At 39.8% G+C, this 16845-nt stretch overlaps 1 protein-coding gene across 15 annotated transcripts in view; it reads right to left on the bottom strand.

The window, feature by feature from the left end:
• The window catches only part of SUN1 (Sad1 and UNC84 domain containing 1), a 47612-nt gene that overhangs the window by 16627 nt on the left and 14140 nt on the right, over positions 1 to 16845 (bottom strand). For 3 of the 15 annotated variants that reach the window (XM_019494691.2, XM_019494684.2, XM_019494688.2), the window contains 11 exons: positions 14111 to 14305; positions 12874 to 13064; positions 10238 to 10264; positions 9935 to 10129; positions 6721 to 6843; positions 4962 to 5045; positions 4184 to 4294; positions 2940 to 3059; positions 2146 to 2239; positions 1607 to 1665; positions 43 to 188 (listed from right to left, as the gene is read on the bottom strand). In XM_019494691.2, the coding sequence (XP_019350236.1) occupies positions 43 to 188; positions 1607 to 1665; positions 2146 to 2239; positions 2940 to 3059; positions 4184 to 4294; positions 4962 to 5045; positions 6721 to 6843; positions 9935 to 10129; positions 10238 to 10264; positions 12874 to 13064; positions 14111 to 14232 (1272 nt within the window). In that variant the 5' untranslated portion in view covers positions 14233 to 14305. The remainder of the gene's footprint in view (positions 1 to 42; positions 189 to 1606; positions 1666 to 2145; positions 2240 to 2939; positions 3060 to 4183; positions 4295 to 4961; positions 5046 to 6720; positions 6844 to 9934; positions 10130 to 10237; positions 10265 to 12873; positions 13065 to 14110; positions 14306 to 16845) is intronic. The other 12 variants (XM_019494685.2, XM_006272352.4, XM_059716303.1 and 9 more) reach the window with 9 other exon arrangements.

Below are 16845 nucleotides of genomic sequence, written 5' to 3'. Positions count from 1 at the left end.
CATCCAGCGGCCTGAAGTTCAGAGGCCCTTTATATGGTTTACCTCTGGAGGCCGAACTGAGTGAAAAGAATCAGGCCTTGGTTTCAGGATGTATACAGACTCATCAACACTTTGTGGTTTACTTATGCTTGTCCAATTGAATGCAGGCAGTAACGCAAGGAAGCCTTCCAACCCCCAGTACCATAAACCTTAGGCAAAAAAGAGAAAAGGCAAAAAAAAAAGTTACATGTAGTCACAATTTTTAATTAAACATTGAGGGGGTGGAGGGGAGGGGTGTCAGCTTTCCCAAACCACCCGTTCAGAATGGTTGAAAAGTTTTAGTAACTTTTTTTTTTTTTTAAACTTGTTTAATAACATTCAGACTCAGGTAGAAATCTGGAATAGAATATTTCAGCCCAAACATTAAGTTTGGCAAATAGGATATTAAAATGGTAAATACTGAATATCCCTAATTCTAAGTAGTCACTATTGGCACTGTCTGGGAAATACAGCCAACACTTTTTTTTTTTTTCTTCCCTCAACAAGAAAGCCAACAGCGTACTGGGTTGTACTAACAGGAGGATTGTCACCTGCAGGTCAAGGGAAGTGATTCTTCCAATCTATTCAACATAGATGAGGCCTCACTTGGAGTGCTGTGTCCTGTTTTGGGCCTCATACTTCAAGAAGTACATGGACAGTTTGGACAGAGTTTGGCACACGACAAAAAAAGATTAAAGGAACTGGGAGGCAAGACTTAAGAAGAAAGGTAAAAGAATAGGGTTATTCAAATCTAGAGAAGAGAAGACTGAAGGGATTTGATAATGTTCTTCAAATACCCAAAGGACGATTATAGACAGGAGGGAGATGGGCTTTTCTCTGTGGCCATAGGGGATATAACTAAGGGCAATGGCCTCAAGCTTCAGAAGGGGAAATTTAGACTGGAAATTAGAAGGAACTTTTTGACTAGGTGGGTGGTTAAGGTACCTAACTGCCTAGAACAACTGTGGAAACTTTATCCTTGGAAGTTTTCAAGAGCAGGTTGGGCAGACACTTGGCTGGGATGGTCTAGTTGGAGACAATTCTGCCTTGAGCAGGGGGTGGACTAGAGGACCTTATGAGGTCCCTTCCAGCCCTACTTTCTCATCACCCAAATATAACCATAGGGGCCAACCTTTTTGGCAGCTGTTCCAAAAGATACCCCTGCACCCTGCCCATATGCCACCAATCCACTTCCCCAATCTGAACTGCTGCTTGCCCTGTCACTGTGCTGCTGCCTCTTCTCTCCCCATGCTGCTGCGTGCTACACACAGCCCTGGTCTGTAACAATGCAATCAGAACTATTCAAATCAGTCATCACCATGTAGCATATAGGAAGTCTTAATAGGATGAATGTCTTGTAGATTTTGAGGGCAAATGGAAGTAAAATTACCTCCTTAAAAACAAAGGATATTCTTTTCATAGGAGAAAACACATTGACGGTGGAAAAAATTTTGTCAAACAAAAATTCAGTCTCTTGTGCTGTAAATTACATCTCTTTCATAAAAAACAAGTCAATCTAAAATACTGTTTTGATACCTTTGTAATAAGCACATACCAACTTGAAAAAGAAACTAAACAATTCACATACCCAGGAGCAACAGCAGTGGGATGAGAAACAGTAACAGCTTATAAATTTTTGGAAGGCATCTGAAAAGACATGTGTCAGAATTTAACTTTACAGGAAATATAGAATGGGTCTACCATATTTAATATTGTATTGTAACAGACAGGATATTACTGTGAAGTTCATCTGAATCTCAAATTCATCTATAAATATTTTAGACTTAATTCTGTTCTGATCAATCAGCAAATGATGTACCTCTTAAAACTTCTTCTACTTCCTAGTGAGCAGTGGAGTTTGCTACAATTTAGTACATCGGTCTCACATTTATAATGAGAAGAATGGCCAGTTAATCAACCAATGTTAGCAAAATAGAAGTTATTAATGTACAGATGAAACTCCAAATCATGAAGTATAAATCTCAGTTTCCTGTATTTATGCTATGCATCTTGTAAAACAGATTCACATGTTTTACATTAGAGAAAAATAATTTTCAAATATTTTTGGCTCAAGATACTAAATTCTATTTAAAAATTATGATCATTAAAAGAAAGAAGTTTACAAACCTTGTAAGAAGAAACACATTGAACAAAGAAATCAAAGTAACAAGTTGATACCATCCAGTTCCAAGCCACCAGAAAGCTCCAGAAGCTGCCTTACCTACCAGAAAAAGGACATTCGATTAACAAAAAGTCATTTGCTCCAGAATATGCTAAGAGAGACCAAGCAGAAGCACATGCAAATGCTGTAGAAAATGCTCTGTATGGCAAACAGACTGTTGAGGTAGATGGATATAGGAGAAAGAACTCATGCAAATCATTTCCATCCAGAACAAAACACAGCCAAAATTGCAATATCATCAGATATTCAGCAAACAGCCATGCAGCAAGATGAAATGCTTGTTTGTTAAAAACTAGAACTTTCATGAGGATAGAAAGTAAACCTTTGCAAACGAGTGACACCTTTCAGCTCAAAATCTCCATGCGTTTTGAAGAGACGTTTAAGCATTAATTTTTCTGATAAAGGGTATTGTGTCTATGGGAGTTTAAGCAAGTTTCACAAACCAATAGGGAGTTGTAACTGGCAAAGCAGGTACTCAGGCCACTCCCCCCCCCCCCCCCCCATGTCAAGCCCTGGGAGCGTGGTCTAACCATTAGTGCCCCCCAAATGAAGAAGCCTAATAAAATGATCTATTCAGTCTGTGAACACAAGTTTACCTTAGTTCTGAACACATTTAGACTGTATGAAACAGAAAGCAAGCATAAGAAGTGCAGCACAAACAGCCAAATCTATCAGCCACATAATAACGTACTGTAGATTTCTAGCATGCCAATCAAGGCACAGAACATGCAAAACGTACACAGATTATTAGGAAAATAACCTGGAGAAACAATGGCCAGCCACAGTAGTGCTAACACCTTCCGAGATACAAGCCATCCTGTTGTTCCCACTGTTCGCAATGCTCGTAGCACAAAGTAACCTAGTATATAACAAACGAACCAGTATATGACATACATGCAGACATCCTGAACTAGTGTTTGCAAAAATGCATTAGAGAAGCTATTCTTTAGTGTCTGAAATGTTATGGAAGTAGTTTATATAAATAAAAGAAGAGTGCCATACATCCCACTCAGACATAATGGACACCTATACACGCGCCTGATGCCTGCTCCGACACATTCTAACTAGAACGCGTTGGAGCAGACTTGATTAATAGAGTCTGCTGGAGCACGCTAATTAGCACACTCCAGCAACTCCATCAAGTGTATTGAGTGTCCCTGGGCTTCAACATGGCAGCAAGAGCACTTTAAAGCTTGTCAAATGAGCTTTACTTCAAGCCCCCCCCCTGCCATTTTGAAGTGTGGGATGCTGAATACACAAGACACTGCAGGTGCTTTAATTAGAGCTGCTCTAATTAAAGTGCCCCCCCCTCACCCCATGTAAAGATGCACAATGTTTAGATTAAGGGATGCCACAGACATTACAGCCCAATATTTAGCGACATCGAGTAGCTGACTGAAGTGTGTGTCACACAACTGTGTGTCTCAGCTGCTTGAACAGTGCTGACAGCAAATACAGTTTTGAAGATTTTTGATGTCTATGTCCATTCAAGTAACAGAAGTCCTTTCACAGGACAATTTATCATCTATACAAACCTCTTGTAAAAACTGGCTCTCTAAAAACAGAAAAGGTAAGAGGTAAAAGAGTTTATTCAAATAAAATATTATGTATGCTAGTATCCCACTGTACTACTTTGGCTTTAAAAAGTCAGCTTTCCAGAACACTTTCCGGAACTGCAGTGACAAATTTAACTTTTTAAGATGCATATTGTATAATAATCACCATACCTTCCTTTTATAGTGTGACTGCTATAATATTAAATTGGCTTTTAGGAACTAGCTTGGCAGAGAGAATCTTCCGTTTACCTATGGTACAAACACCACAAAGAATACAATGCTATTTAACTATTCTTGTATGGCCTAAGTCAGTCTATTCTACGTTGATAGTTACAGTTAAGCTAAAAATGCAAAGCAGTATGAGTGATTAACATTTGTGAGGTTGTGATGGAAAATAAAAGCAAAAGAAAAAAAGGTGCAAGTCAACCTGCATAAGAAAAGGTGTGCCAAATGGTCCTTGCTACCCTTTTAGACCTTGAGGATTGCATGTGGACTGTTGTGTATGTTTCAAGATGTTTCTTCCCCTTACAGTCATCACCTGTTGGTTGTGGTAACAGTCAATTAATGTGACAAGTTAATCAACAAAAATTACTAACAAGACAGATGTGTGCCAGTTAGGTCACAATATCACTTTCTAAAACCAAAAACTAAAGGTAACAAGTAAAACTAAGAAGGCATACATATAACGTGCTTCTGTTACATTACAGAAATATATTCATTACACACATACAGTTGTATATCATGTCTACGTTGGACACAAAACAATTATTCAGCTTCCACAGAGCTAAGGAGCAGCTATGTAGCATCTAGAAGTCATAATGACATCCAACCCAGGCTAAAAGGTAGCATATAAAATGCCACACACAAGGCAGGCAAGGCTCTTTGAGTAGATGTGATATCTTTTATTAGACCAACTGAGTAGTTGGAAAAGAGTTCTTAGCAAGCTTTCGGGTGCAATCACCCTTCTTTAGGCATAGGAAGTCTCTGCTGTTCTGAGATTCCAAGAAACAGAAGTTTCCTTGGAGTCTCAGACCGGCAGAGACTCTCTATGCCTGAAGAAGGGTAACTGTGCCCGAAAGCTTGCTAAGAACTCTTTTTCAAGTACTCAGTTGGTCTAATAAAAGATATCACATCTACTCAAAGAGCCTTGCCTGCCTATGTCCTTGGACCAACATGGTTACAACCAAAAACCCAGCAACACTTACACAAAGATTCCCCATTTATACCAAGATGGCCATCTTCTCTGAGAAACTCTTTTACATTCATACTTCCACAGTAGTTTGAGTGAGCTGAAAGAACACAGAAAGAACACAGCAATTTAACACTCCGGGAATCTACAACTTTCCAAACAGCTAGATTAGCAAGCAAATTAACCCGTCTCGACTGTTTATGAAATTACACCACCTACCAGACACCTCAAAGATGGTACTTGTATGACTACCTACAAAGGTCTGAGCAAAAACCACGAGGGTTTTTTTTCTCCCTCTCTCAAGCTTTCCTGCATATTTTATCTTACTTCTTTTAACAAAAGCTAGTTTGTGTTTGTTTTATAATTTAGCTTGAGTCTTCTTAGAGAAGATGGTTGGGTATTTGGCCCCTCTCTCAAAAACTGTCTGACTGTTGTTGGACACTAGTGTGGCACCCAAATAACTGAAATAGCCTACAATCAATTGCAGCCAGTCAACAGAAGTTGCTTTCACATTTGTTTTAACTGCAAAGTCCCATAGCATTTTCCAAGGAATCTAATGCAATAACATCAGATCTGAATTTCTAATTTGAGAGACTCAAGTAGGAGAACAATCTCAAATCAGATCAACTAGTCTATCCCAGCAGCGGGCAAAATGTGGCCGGGGGCGGGATGCAGCTCGCCAGGCCATTCGATCTGGCCCACAGGGCCCCTAAAACATTTAGAAAATTAGCATTAATCTGCCCTTGGCTGCCTGTCATGCGGCCCTCGATGGCTTGCCAAAACTCAGTAAGCAGCCCTCTGCCCAAAATAAATTGCACACCTCTGGTCTATCCAGTTTTTCATAACACATACCATGGACAATGAAGAACTAGTTCAGACCTCACAAGCAGCAGGTGAAACTTGGATTACAAGAAAATGAGCAGAAGTAATATAAAAATAACACTAAAATATTTAATACAAATCCTGCTACTTTCCCTGTACAAAGAAAGCTGCAGCAACAGATCCTAAATACCCTCTCATCACTTTAATTTCCAAGTCAAGCGTCATACAACTTACTCTGTATTACTGGAGGTTCTGGAGTACATAAAGATGACCAGAATAAACCTTGCCAATACTGGCAAACCATAAAAAGGATGAAAGCACCACACCAAAACCTTACCAAAGGAGTGAGAGGATGTGGAACATCCCCTTTAGCCGATCTTGATATATCAGAGGAGCAACACTGCTGTTACTTTCTGCTGTTACTTGGCAGGTTATGTTTAACATTTTGGTTATAAGATAAGCAATATTCACCACAAGACCAAACACCAGAATGGCCTACACAAAGGGTTAACCTATGGGTTTGTAGAGAACACCAAAGACAGCTTTAGGACCATGAAAAGCAAGAATGGAGGTAGGTAAAAAGTGTAAGCATGAAAATACTGACTGTTATGACTTGCAGAACTATAAAATTTAACATGCACTGTTTTGTATACAATACCTTCTCCATTTAAACATTCCTGCATGAAGTTTCCTGGGGGGAGGGGGAAGGGAAGGCAGGGGGACACAGAATGACCACACCATTATCACCACTAACCTGGATATTAATACCTCCAAAAGACAAGATGCAAAGATAACAAATAAACAAAAACAGAGAAAAGAAACCAACCATTTTACTAAAGACACCGTGCCACAACAGATGAATAGTGAAAAGCCAGAAAAGAACAGTGAGTACTGAGCTTTTCCTTGAGGTGGTAGTGCTTTTGGTGGAGACAGAAAAACAACTGAAAAGGTACCTTTAAATTCATAACCCAGCTTCAACAGAACCATTTGAAATAGTTGCACTAACAGTGATGCAAAAGAGGTTGCAGCGTATTTGACCAATTGTAGAATCTTATTCATGTAGAAAAAGGTGCCTCCTATTAAAAAAGTGTGGATTAAAAAAATAAGTTGTATTAAAAAGTAATACAAAGTTATTTCCCTACATATGCATGATAATGACAAATGAAATACCAAGAGAGTAGTGGAAACAGAAGGAAGAGGTGGATAAAACGTTAGTTACTTAACCAGGAATATGAATGGTAAGTGAAACAACTGTTAGCAGCGTTGCTAATCCTATTTCATTAATCTATGGTTAGTTTTGGCTAGGGAAATAAAAAGGACACTTCAACAATGCCAGCAAATCTAAGCTGCAGCTAGGAGACCAATTTTAGAAGGTAGAAAAACAGCTCAAACCACAGCCTATTTATCTGAGAAATACCATTAATAATTTAAAGAAAACTGGCTTTTTGCCACTGTTTACAGTGCAACTTTTCCAAAATTCAGCAATTCTTAGTATTATGAAACCAGGGTCAGTGAACATCTCAAAATCCCAGCTCGAGTAAGAAAGGGCTTAAGGCAGGGATGGGCAAAATACTGCTGGCCACTGCCAGCTGGACTGGAGCTAGACCGTCCTCAGTGGTGGCAGATGACAGAACAAGGAGCAATGGTTTCAATTTGCAGCAAGGGAAGTTTAGGTTCGATATTAGGAAGAGTTCTCTCACTAGGAGGGTAGTAAGACACTGGAACAGGTTACCCAGAGAAGTGGTGGAATCGCCATCCTCGGAGGTTTTTAAGACCCAGCGAGACAAAACCTTGGCTGGGATGATGTAGTTGGGGATGGTCCTGCTTTGAGCAGATGACCTCCTGAAATCCCTCTGAACCCTAATTTTCTATGATTTTATGCTGGGTGCCTGAGGAGGGAGGGCTGTGCCCCCTGCCCCTCCCAGCTTCCTGTTGGTGCTGCAGCTACACAGTCGTGGCACCACAGCTGCCGGTCCCATATGGGACAGGGTGTAATGAAGCACGCCAAGTAGCCATCCTGCCCGCTGTGATGAGTGGCTGATGCCACTAGGTGGCAGAGGTGAGTCTGTGCCAGGTACAGAGGGGACTCAGCTTTGGGCAGTCACCCCTGACTTCCCTAGTGTGGCACAGAGGTAGTGGCTCATGGTAGTGGGAGGATAGGACAACTACTCCATGTGCTGCATCATGCCCATCTTGTGTGGGCCCAGTTGCTGGCAGTTATGGTGTCAGGACTACACAGCGCCAACAGGAAGCTGGGCAGGCAGGGGGAGGAAATGGATGTGATGAGGCAGGAGTCCATGTGCTGCATGGCCTGGCCGGCTTGGCCCTGGCTGCAGCTGAGCAGAGTGGAGGGGGGCATAGCCCTCCTCCCTCAGGCTCCTGGAGGTGGCTAGCAGGCCCAATAGGATCAATTTGCATCTTCCTGCCCCACCCCCAGGCCTCAACAGCTCACCAAAACTCGTTAAGTGGCCCTCCAACCCACCCCTGGCTTAAAATGAATTCTTGCTCAGGGATGTGGAAGAAAGTTTCTCTCCTCTCCACTCAATGCATGGCAAGTGGAGGAAATCAAATATAAGTTTCTCCAGCATCAAGATAGCTGTTATCATGAACGACGTGTGCCCCCAGCGGCTGGTGGGGGGGGCATGGCAATGCTAGTGGCGGCATGAGCGCAGCAGCGGTAAGCTTCCACAGACACTGTCAGCACTGTTGGGGGTGGGATGTGGTGTCAGCAACAGCCTGTAGACATCGCTGGCAGTTTTGGCGGTAGCCAGCAGCGATTGCTGACTGCCCACAGACATTGCTGGAAGCGTCAGGGGGGTGGGGTGGAGAGGAGGGCGGAGTGGCGAGCGGCGACTGCCCACAGGCTGCCTTAGTGTTGACAGTGCCTTTTTGTAGGGGGTGCACCACCACACTCAAGAGGTGCACATGCACCTGGCATGCACCCCTATGCATCACCACTGGCTGTTATAAACTTCTCCCCTGTATCTTTCCCTCCATGTCAGAACATGCACAGTAGAACCACCAGTACAACACTGTAGCATTTTGAAGTTTTAACTTAGAGACTTCTAAGAAAGTACTAGAAGTGTGTACTAGAAGGGATTCTCATAAGTCTCCTGTGTGAATATGTGAGAGAGACATTAGAAACTGGTATTTCTATACTGCAATACCAAATTAAAATATTCGACAGAACCCTCATCTGTACCTACATATGGCAAGAGACACGCATCTGAGAACTTGGTCTCAATAGTTGCACTTTACCACGTACTGATCTTCCCCAAGACTTTCAGAAATTGATTTGTTACTAATCAAGATTTGCTCCAACTAGAGGCATACTTCGGTCCAGAAAAAGAAGCAATCTGATTAACTGCCTGCAATCACTAGTATGTAAAAATCGAGGCCAGAGGAGAACAAGGAGTTCCAGGGAATACTTAATGAGACTGCCACTGACAAAAAAAACCCAAAAAAAGGCAAGACACAGGGAAGGTAAAGAAAGAAGAGGGCTCAAAACACTGAAGAGGAAACAAAAGCAAGAGGAGTGGAAAAGCAGAACCCCCTAATGGTCATCCTGTCTTGAAAATAAACTCCAGGATATAGACTTCAAAAGGGAGACTGCTGGGAGCCAGTCTTACACTTTGGATCCGAGGGAGGACCCTAATTCTGTAAACAGATCTGAGGACAAGGATGTAACCTATAGAACAAGACAAGGGGGGGAAAAAAAGTATGAAAGGAAGGAAAAACAAACAATGGGAAGGGAATATTCAAAGTTTTTTGTATTGTAAGTGCCACACAATCTCTGCAAAAGAAGTAAAGAAAAAAGCTGTGGGTTGATTACATTGTACGCTAGAGAGGAATTTGAATACGAGAGACCAACACTCACTGTTCTAATGAAGTGCTAATTTACTACTAAAACCAGCACTAGCCACACCAGCACAAAATGGTTTTCTATTTGAGAACATGAACTAATTTTGATGTGGCACATTTAAATTCCTGTAACTGTATGGAAAAATTCACACTGTCAATTTGTTGTGCAATCAGAGGTCAACTCTTATAAAGTTTAGTCTCACTGAACAAACCATCATAGGATAAAAGGCCAACTGGCATTTAAGGATTTACTGGTTTAAAAAAATAAAAATAAAATCACAATGAACAGAAAGGAAGATTACTTACCAGACTTGTGTTTTTGGCTCCTATCCCTGGAGTAAATTCTTGAAGAAGGCATGTGAGAAGTAGAGTATGCTGTGAGGACCTCTTTCCGTTCAGAAAGCATACTGCAATCATTGCAGGTGTAGCCATTGATTACGGTAGTCTGCGTTTCTACTGTTGCTAGATCACCATTTCCCTGAATCACTGTTGTGTCCCCACCTGATGTATCAAAAAAGGGATAATAGTCAATCTATTCACTGCAATTTACTTTTCATATTGTAGCCATTAATAGAAGGGGTGAAAAAAGTTCAAGGGCTGTGCAGTTACCTTTAGGATCACCATCATCATCAAGACCTAAATAAAAAATAAAAAAATAAAAGAATATATATTTGCTCCCGAGTACAGACTCTTGCAAGGTAAATCAGCTACTATTAGAGTTGAAGTGTAGTTAAACAATTTTTTCTGCTATTCCTAGAACCACAAAAGGCAGCTTTATTGGGACCACAATACTATAGTTATTGCCCGTTGTGGTGGATTTCAGTATATGCAGATCTTTTATATATACGGGTGACCATCTCATTCCATTATTTTTTCCTCCTACAAATAAGCTACATAACACCATCTCTCAGCTCCCATGTGACCACTAAGGCAGCCAGATAATTGGTAAGTGATGCTGTTTCTGTTGCTTAGTAACCACTTTTTGCTACTACTGTAAGTCAGACTATAACAGTAAGATCCAGTTACCAGATATCATCAAATTTAGCACACAATACTCTGCTAAAAATTAGAATACATTTCTTCAAATTAAAGGGCTATGGGCAAGTCACAGATATACCAATTAGAAACAAGCAGGATGGAACTGGAAAGCATGACAAGTGTCACATGGCTCTCTCTTTATCTAACTGCTTTATCTAAGTAGTGCTTTGCTTTAGGGAGCTTTAGGTTTAGGGGGGGGGGGGGAGAAATCATCCAATTAAGTATGAAAAGAAGTAAAAAACAAATCTTTTGCAAAAACGTACATGTTCCCATTTCTTCTTCTGAGGGAATTTAAGATGCAACTAACTTGAAACCTTTAGAGTAACCAAAATGTCCAACACAATATTTATACATCAATCAACATTTTGAACCTTATATATTCCATTCTTATCTGGGAAGTTACACTAATTATTATTTGGGTAACAACATTCAATTAAAGAAAACAAAACAAAAACTTATTATCATTTCCACAATCTGATAGCATCTATATTTAGTAACGAGGAGTCTTTTCTGAAGAAAAAAAAAACTTCTCTTAAAAGACATTTGCATTACTTCTTCCCATGAGGCACCCAAAAAACCCCAACAACCCACCCCACAACTCCTAGATCATTATAGGATCTTTTTCTCTTACCCTCTCAGTTGCTACTGCAGGCTGCCTGTCCGTTTAACAAAACCAAAGGCCCAGGAATCTAACCTGGGTCCCTAAGAAGTGTCAAGTATTGCTTGGACAGCCACGTCCCTGCAATAGTAAAATTCAGCCAAATTCTTGACCACAGCTTACTGTTTTAATGGAACAAAGCTTCCACAATCTTCTCTCCCCCAACATGTCTAGGCTTGGAACAAAAATCCTTGTTCTCAGAGGTTAGTATTAGACATGCACACACAATTTATTATCCATTGCAACAGTCAGATCTTACATAATATAATTATTGAACTACAGTAAAGACTGTTAACCGTGTCTGGCCGAAAACCCCTGCCTCAGGTAACCAGCATTTTTAGATTACCGGCACCCCCCATTCCTTACTCATGCTGGATAACAGAGCTTTTACTGTAATTGTTCACCTGGCCAGTTTTAAATAATCCTATCTTCTGCAAACTATTACATCCTGTTATTTCACTAACATGTGAACATGCATACAATAACTGTTTTGTTTATAGCTGGACACATTTCACATATGCTTAGTGGTTCATACATAAAAATGGTATTTTGTACTTTGGTTTTGTAAAGAAGTACATTCATGAGAACATAAAGCACCAAAATTAGGAAGGCTGTTCTTTTACTGTACTTCACTATTTCAAGTTCACAAGAACTGCATTCAGTAACAACAGAAAATGAAATAAGCACACAAAAGGTATGGTGCAGTACGTAATAAAATACATTCTTGCTTGGCACACTGCTGCATAGACAGACATGTTTTGATGTTAAAATATTTTATTCCTAGGTTACATGTCTGCTGGCAAAAATTGGACTTTACAATTAAGTACTAAGTGGTGGTGATGTATACCAAAAGGTCATGTGCCTTGTTAGCAAGCAAGCATCTAACAAAAAAAAAGTGTTAAAGGAAACAGACAGATGCACATATCTCCCCAAGCTCTTTAAACCCTTAAAAGGTACCATATTTTCTCACATACAACTGACCTCAGACTGTACCTTGCTTTTGAAAGGTGAAATACATAAAAACGCAGATGCTTCCAGTTATGGCTGCATAGAGCAGAAACAGGTCCAAATTTTCAGTTGACTTACACTCCCTTTCCTGATTAACTAAAGTTGAAACCCTACCCTGCTGCTGAGGACTGATCTTCTTGGGGGTAATCTACGATTTAAAAAAAAAGAACTAAAGAGTCCCTAGGGCTGTGAAAGGAAAGACCAACAGCAACTAGAAGACAGCAAAACTGGTGTACGAAAGGTTAGCTAGATTACTGGAAAATGAAGACCATTAAAGAAGGAGAAATGATTGTTCCTTACTCCACAAATATTAACAATGAACCACTAAGTCAACTGACTCCATCACTTGCCTTAATGTCACAGCTGCACTATGTAGCAGGAATCAAAGCTTCTATCCCATGCAGAAAATCAACTTTCCTACTTAATACATTCACACCAATTCTTTTTTTTTTTTTTTTGGGTGGGGGGGTACATGTTGTACGAGAAAATATGGTAGTTTTCACATGAGTTTGACTCATGTACAGTAGCATTCACTACTCACCCCAAAAATGGTCAAGCTCTGTCTGCTCCCGAATCAGAGATTCATCCAATACAGTGGACAGCGTAGATGTATCACTGACGTGGCTGTTGAAGCTACTTTGGCTAAAAGCAGAAGAGCTGGATAGATTTTTTCTTGGAGTATGTTTTGCACTGCCTGATTGTTTGCTCATACTTTTGCACTGCTTTACTGTTCTAAAGAAGAAAGGCAAACCACAAAGAAAAACTATATATAACACCAAGATGTGTAGAGTGTTTTTAATATTTGCATTATTTTAAAGATGTACTTCACACTCATGAGAAGACAACACCAAAAAAAGATTTTTACACTTAAATTATTCACACAAGCTGAAAGTTTTGTCTGTCATTCCCAACTTAACTCTTCAGCATGTACACAAGCACGTACACAGACATTTTACTCTGAATTACCCATTAAAACATTGTATAATTAGGCATTTCTTCATATACCCTAAAGTGACATGTCACTATCAAATGGGCAATTGTAAAATAGAGAGCTTTATTTTATCTCGTGACATGCTGCAAATTGCAACCAGATCTATATACTTTGATACCTTAAGTTTCATTTTGGATCTTACCCGAGAAAGACTTAATCACTTGCTACGTTTCATGCATTATAACCAGAACCACTAACCAAATCAAAAAGCAATCCCAGTAAAAAGTTAAGGGGGCTACTCACAGTGCCTACAGATAAACAGGTAAATATTTCCTAGCTCAGGGTAAAGTTATCTATAATAACGTGAAATTCAATCTGCTTTTATAAACTGTATCCAAAATACAGCCAGCTGTCTTACTGGGGAAAAAAGTTAATGGCAAGTATTTCTAAAATTTATTAGAATCATTGATGCAACTGAGTGGATGAAGAGCACACTTGGCAATGTTCAGCCTTAGTCTCAAGGTGGTAAAATTGATATTTAGTTCTCCTTCTGTCGAAAATTACATTTAATACCAAAAAAGAAATGAAAACAATCTTCTCTTTCATTTCTTTCTTTTTGTCCAAAATTCAGGAAAGAAATTATCTTTGCACATTTCTCAGCCTTGTGCAATCCGAGTTCTTTAGTTCAGTTTTTACTACAGTAGATATCAAGCAGTCATATTTGAACTATTGTAAAAAGGGAAGTTCTTAAAAATAGCTGCAGGTATTGGAAAAAGATTAAATGGGCAAACCTAGAATCTGACTAGCAGATAAACTAAATTAAAAAAAAAAAAAAAAGAATGCTTACTTAGATGATTGTTCTGTAAAAGACATGTTTCCAGAATAGGAGTTGTTGTAGATGCCATCAGTTCGAACATCATCTGCTTTATTGTATCCTGCAGTGATCAGACGTAAACTGCGTCTCGACATTCTTGGAGAATCAAATACTGGATCCAATTTATGTTCAGTCTCAAAATCCAGAGCAGTTGAAGAGTAACTTGAACTACAATAAGAGTTAAACCTGTAAACTGGCAGATTAAAGGCTCAAGAAGGGTTCTAAAAAACTCCACAAATCAGGTTTAAGATTTTAAACAGATAATTTATCTTTACAATGGCTCTGATCCCAAATGGAGGACTCCACAAGCCCCCTGCTCACTTCGAGAAATATTTCAGTATTTTCAGTGGTGACCTTTTCAGAGTCAGGGCACCCCTCTACCACTTTTTTGAATGTGGCCACTTCCCTGGTTGAAAGCCATTTGTTGGTACTGTCTCAGTTTACCTCAGTACTGTACATCTGAAGTGCTTGTTAGTACTGGAAGGTCAAACTTCCCTGCACACCTGCCAACCTGGGAAGGGCTGTGGCATGTGGACTCACTCAATTTGTATTAGGGCTTCTAATAACCCTAAACCAGTTGGCCTGGGCTGTAGCCCTTCCCAGTCTGCTTCCCTTGCCTTACCTCCAACACATTCCACCTGGAAAGAGACAGGAGGGTGGAACTGTCCCACGTGCCTTTGTCTGCTTGAGGGTTATCCGAGAGCCCTCACCTAGCAGGAGTGTGCATGCGTCACAACCCTACAGGCAGTGCAGTATTACCTGGCGACTGCCACTGCAGCAGCATCTGAACTGCTGCACTCAGAGTCCTGTAGCACCTCAGAGTGCTGTTTCACCCCAAATGAGAACCACTAGTCTATATAGCTCCTACTGTAGGATGGGGGTTCTAATTAGTTACAAGAACAAAACTGAAGGACATACTTTTGTAGAGAGGATATAGATAAATATTTCTTGTGGGTATATACCAAGAGGAAACATCTCTGCAAACTTTTCTGACACCATACAAGTAATTAAGACCAGTATTTCCAAGCTTTATATTGCTGCTTCAGGAAGTATGGCTCCACAAAAAGAATTTATGTCATCATTTACACAGAAAGTATCCTTTTAACAAGATAATCAAGTTCACTGTAAGCAAGTATAAAAACTAATGAGACACAATGATTTAGAAAACAGCCATTGCATTAAAGCCAGAGCAGGAATTCTGTTCCATCACTTTCTCAGTCTCAGACATTCACAGTCCCAGCCCAAATTGTGTCATGCTTGGTTTCAACCCAAAAGGTGATTCTTCTTCCCTTTGCAGTATTCAAATTCATCATGGCATTTTTTACAAGGGGAAGGGGCAGGGGGGAGAGGAATAAAGCAATTAACTGTTCAAATTTTAAGCCAAGATAGTAAAATATTTTTTGGCCTAACTCAAAGACTGCACAGAACTAAAGATTCATATGCCAGACAAGTTTTAATTTTTGTTATATGAAATGATCCTTCCTCGTTTTGGTCAAATATCTGTAATAATTTGTTTGCTTAAGAGCCCTACCAGTTTAACAAAACATGTTTTAATTTAAAAACACTTTAGGTAAATGGGTGCAAAAGGCTGTAGATGCTGTTATTTTGATTTATTGTACATCCTTAGAAACAGGCTTAGCCCAAACCACCATAAGAAAATCTACAGCCTTTTGTGCCCATGTAACTGAATCTACCTAATTCAACTGGTACAGGTCTGAACGTAGTCGGGGACAAGTTCTTTCCCCACAGAAGCTCTACCCTTTGAGCACTGAAGCAGACTGAAAGGTCTTGCACATGAACTATATATTTGAAGACCCTCAAAATCCTACAAAAATATTACAACTAATAATTGTATGGAGCATACACTAGGACAGTTGTGAAATTAAGAGGATAAGAGAAAGCAGAGTAGAGTAAGCACATTTAGTCCAAAACAAGAAGGAGTATTCATTAATTGATACTGGCAAACAGGATTATATTATATACACATGCACACAACACCTTTGATTAAGATCTGATACCACTAAATACTGAAGAAAAAATGGATGAATGCTACGTACAGGACATATGTTCTACCATTAATTTTTTCGGGATAGCTGCTTATTCTGAAATCAAACTGTTACAACAGTCTAACTTCCCATGGGAGACTAATCTGTGCTGAATCACAGAAAACCACACACAAACACTACCCAAAACCAAGGGGAAATTCCACTATGCTATCTGTTCACTTCCCATGGAAGTTTTTCTTCTCCACCCCTCTTCCCCATTGTGTATAGCTTGATCTGTCAAGTAACTGATTTGTATCAATAAAAAAATGAGATTAGCATAATCCATGTTTTGTATGAACAAAAAAATTCTACAGAATAATTATATAAAGAGACTGCTAAAACTTAAAAGAATATTTACTCTTATAGCCCTAATACTTCAGTACTTAAGCCTTTTTTAAAGAAGGGTCAACACGAATGACACACTCACTTACTGTATAGACAAATCAATTGCAGAAATTGTATTAACTTTGGACATCTGTATCCATGTACAAGTCAAAAGTTTTAGTCCATCTCAAGAGAAGGCAATGCACAACTTGTGTGCACGTCTATATCAAAGGACCCAAACACCTAGTGTGCCAAATCCCACCCCCAAATTAAATTACAGAGGCACTGCTGTTTGAGAGAAACTTTGCCCCTAGCATTCTATTTACATTTGTCCTTGGT

This window comes from Alligator mississippiensis, chromosome 13, assembly GCF_030867095.1.
Source record: "Alligator mississippiensis isolate rAllMis1 chromosome 13, rAllMis1, whole genome shotgun sequence".
In the NCBI taxonomy this organism is placed as follows: Eukaryota; Metazoa; Chordata; order Crocodylia; family Alligatoridae; genus Alligator; species Alligator mississippiensis.
The sequence above is the reverse complement of the archived record's forward strand: the minus strand, read 5'-3'. Positions and strand labels throughout refer to the sequence as shown.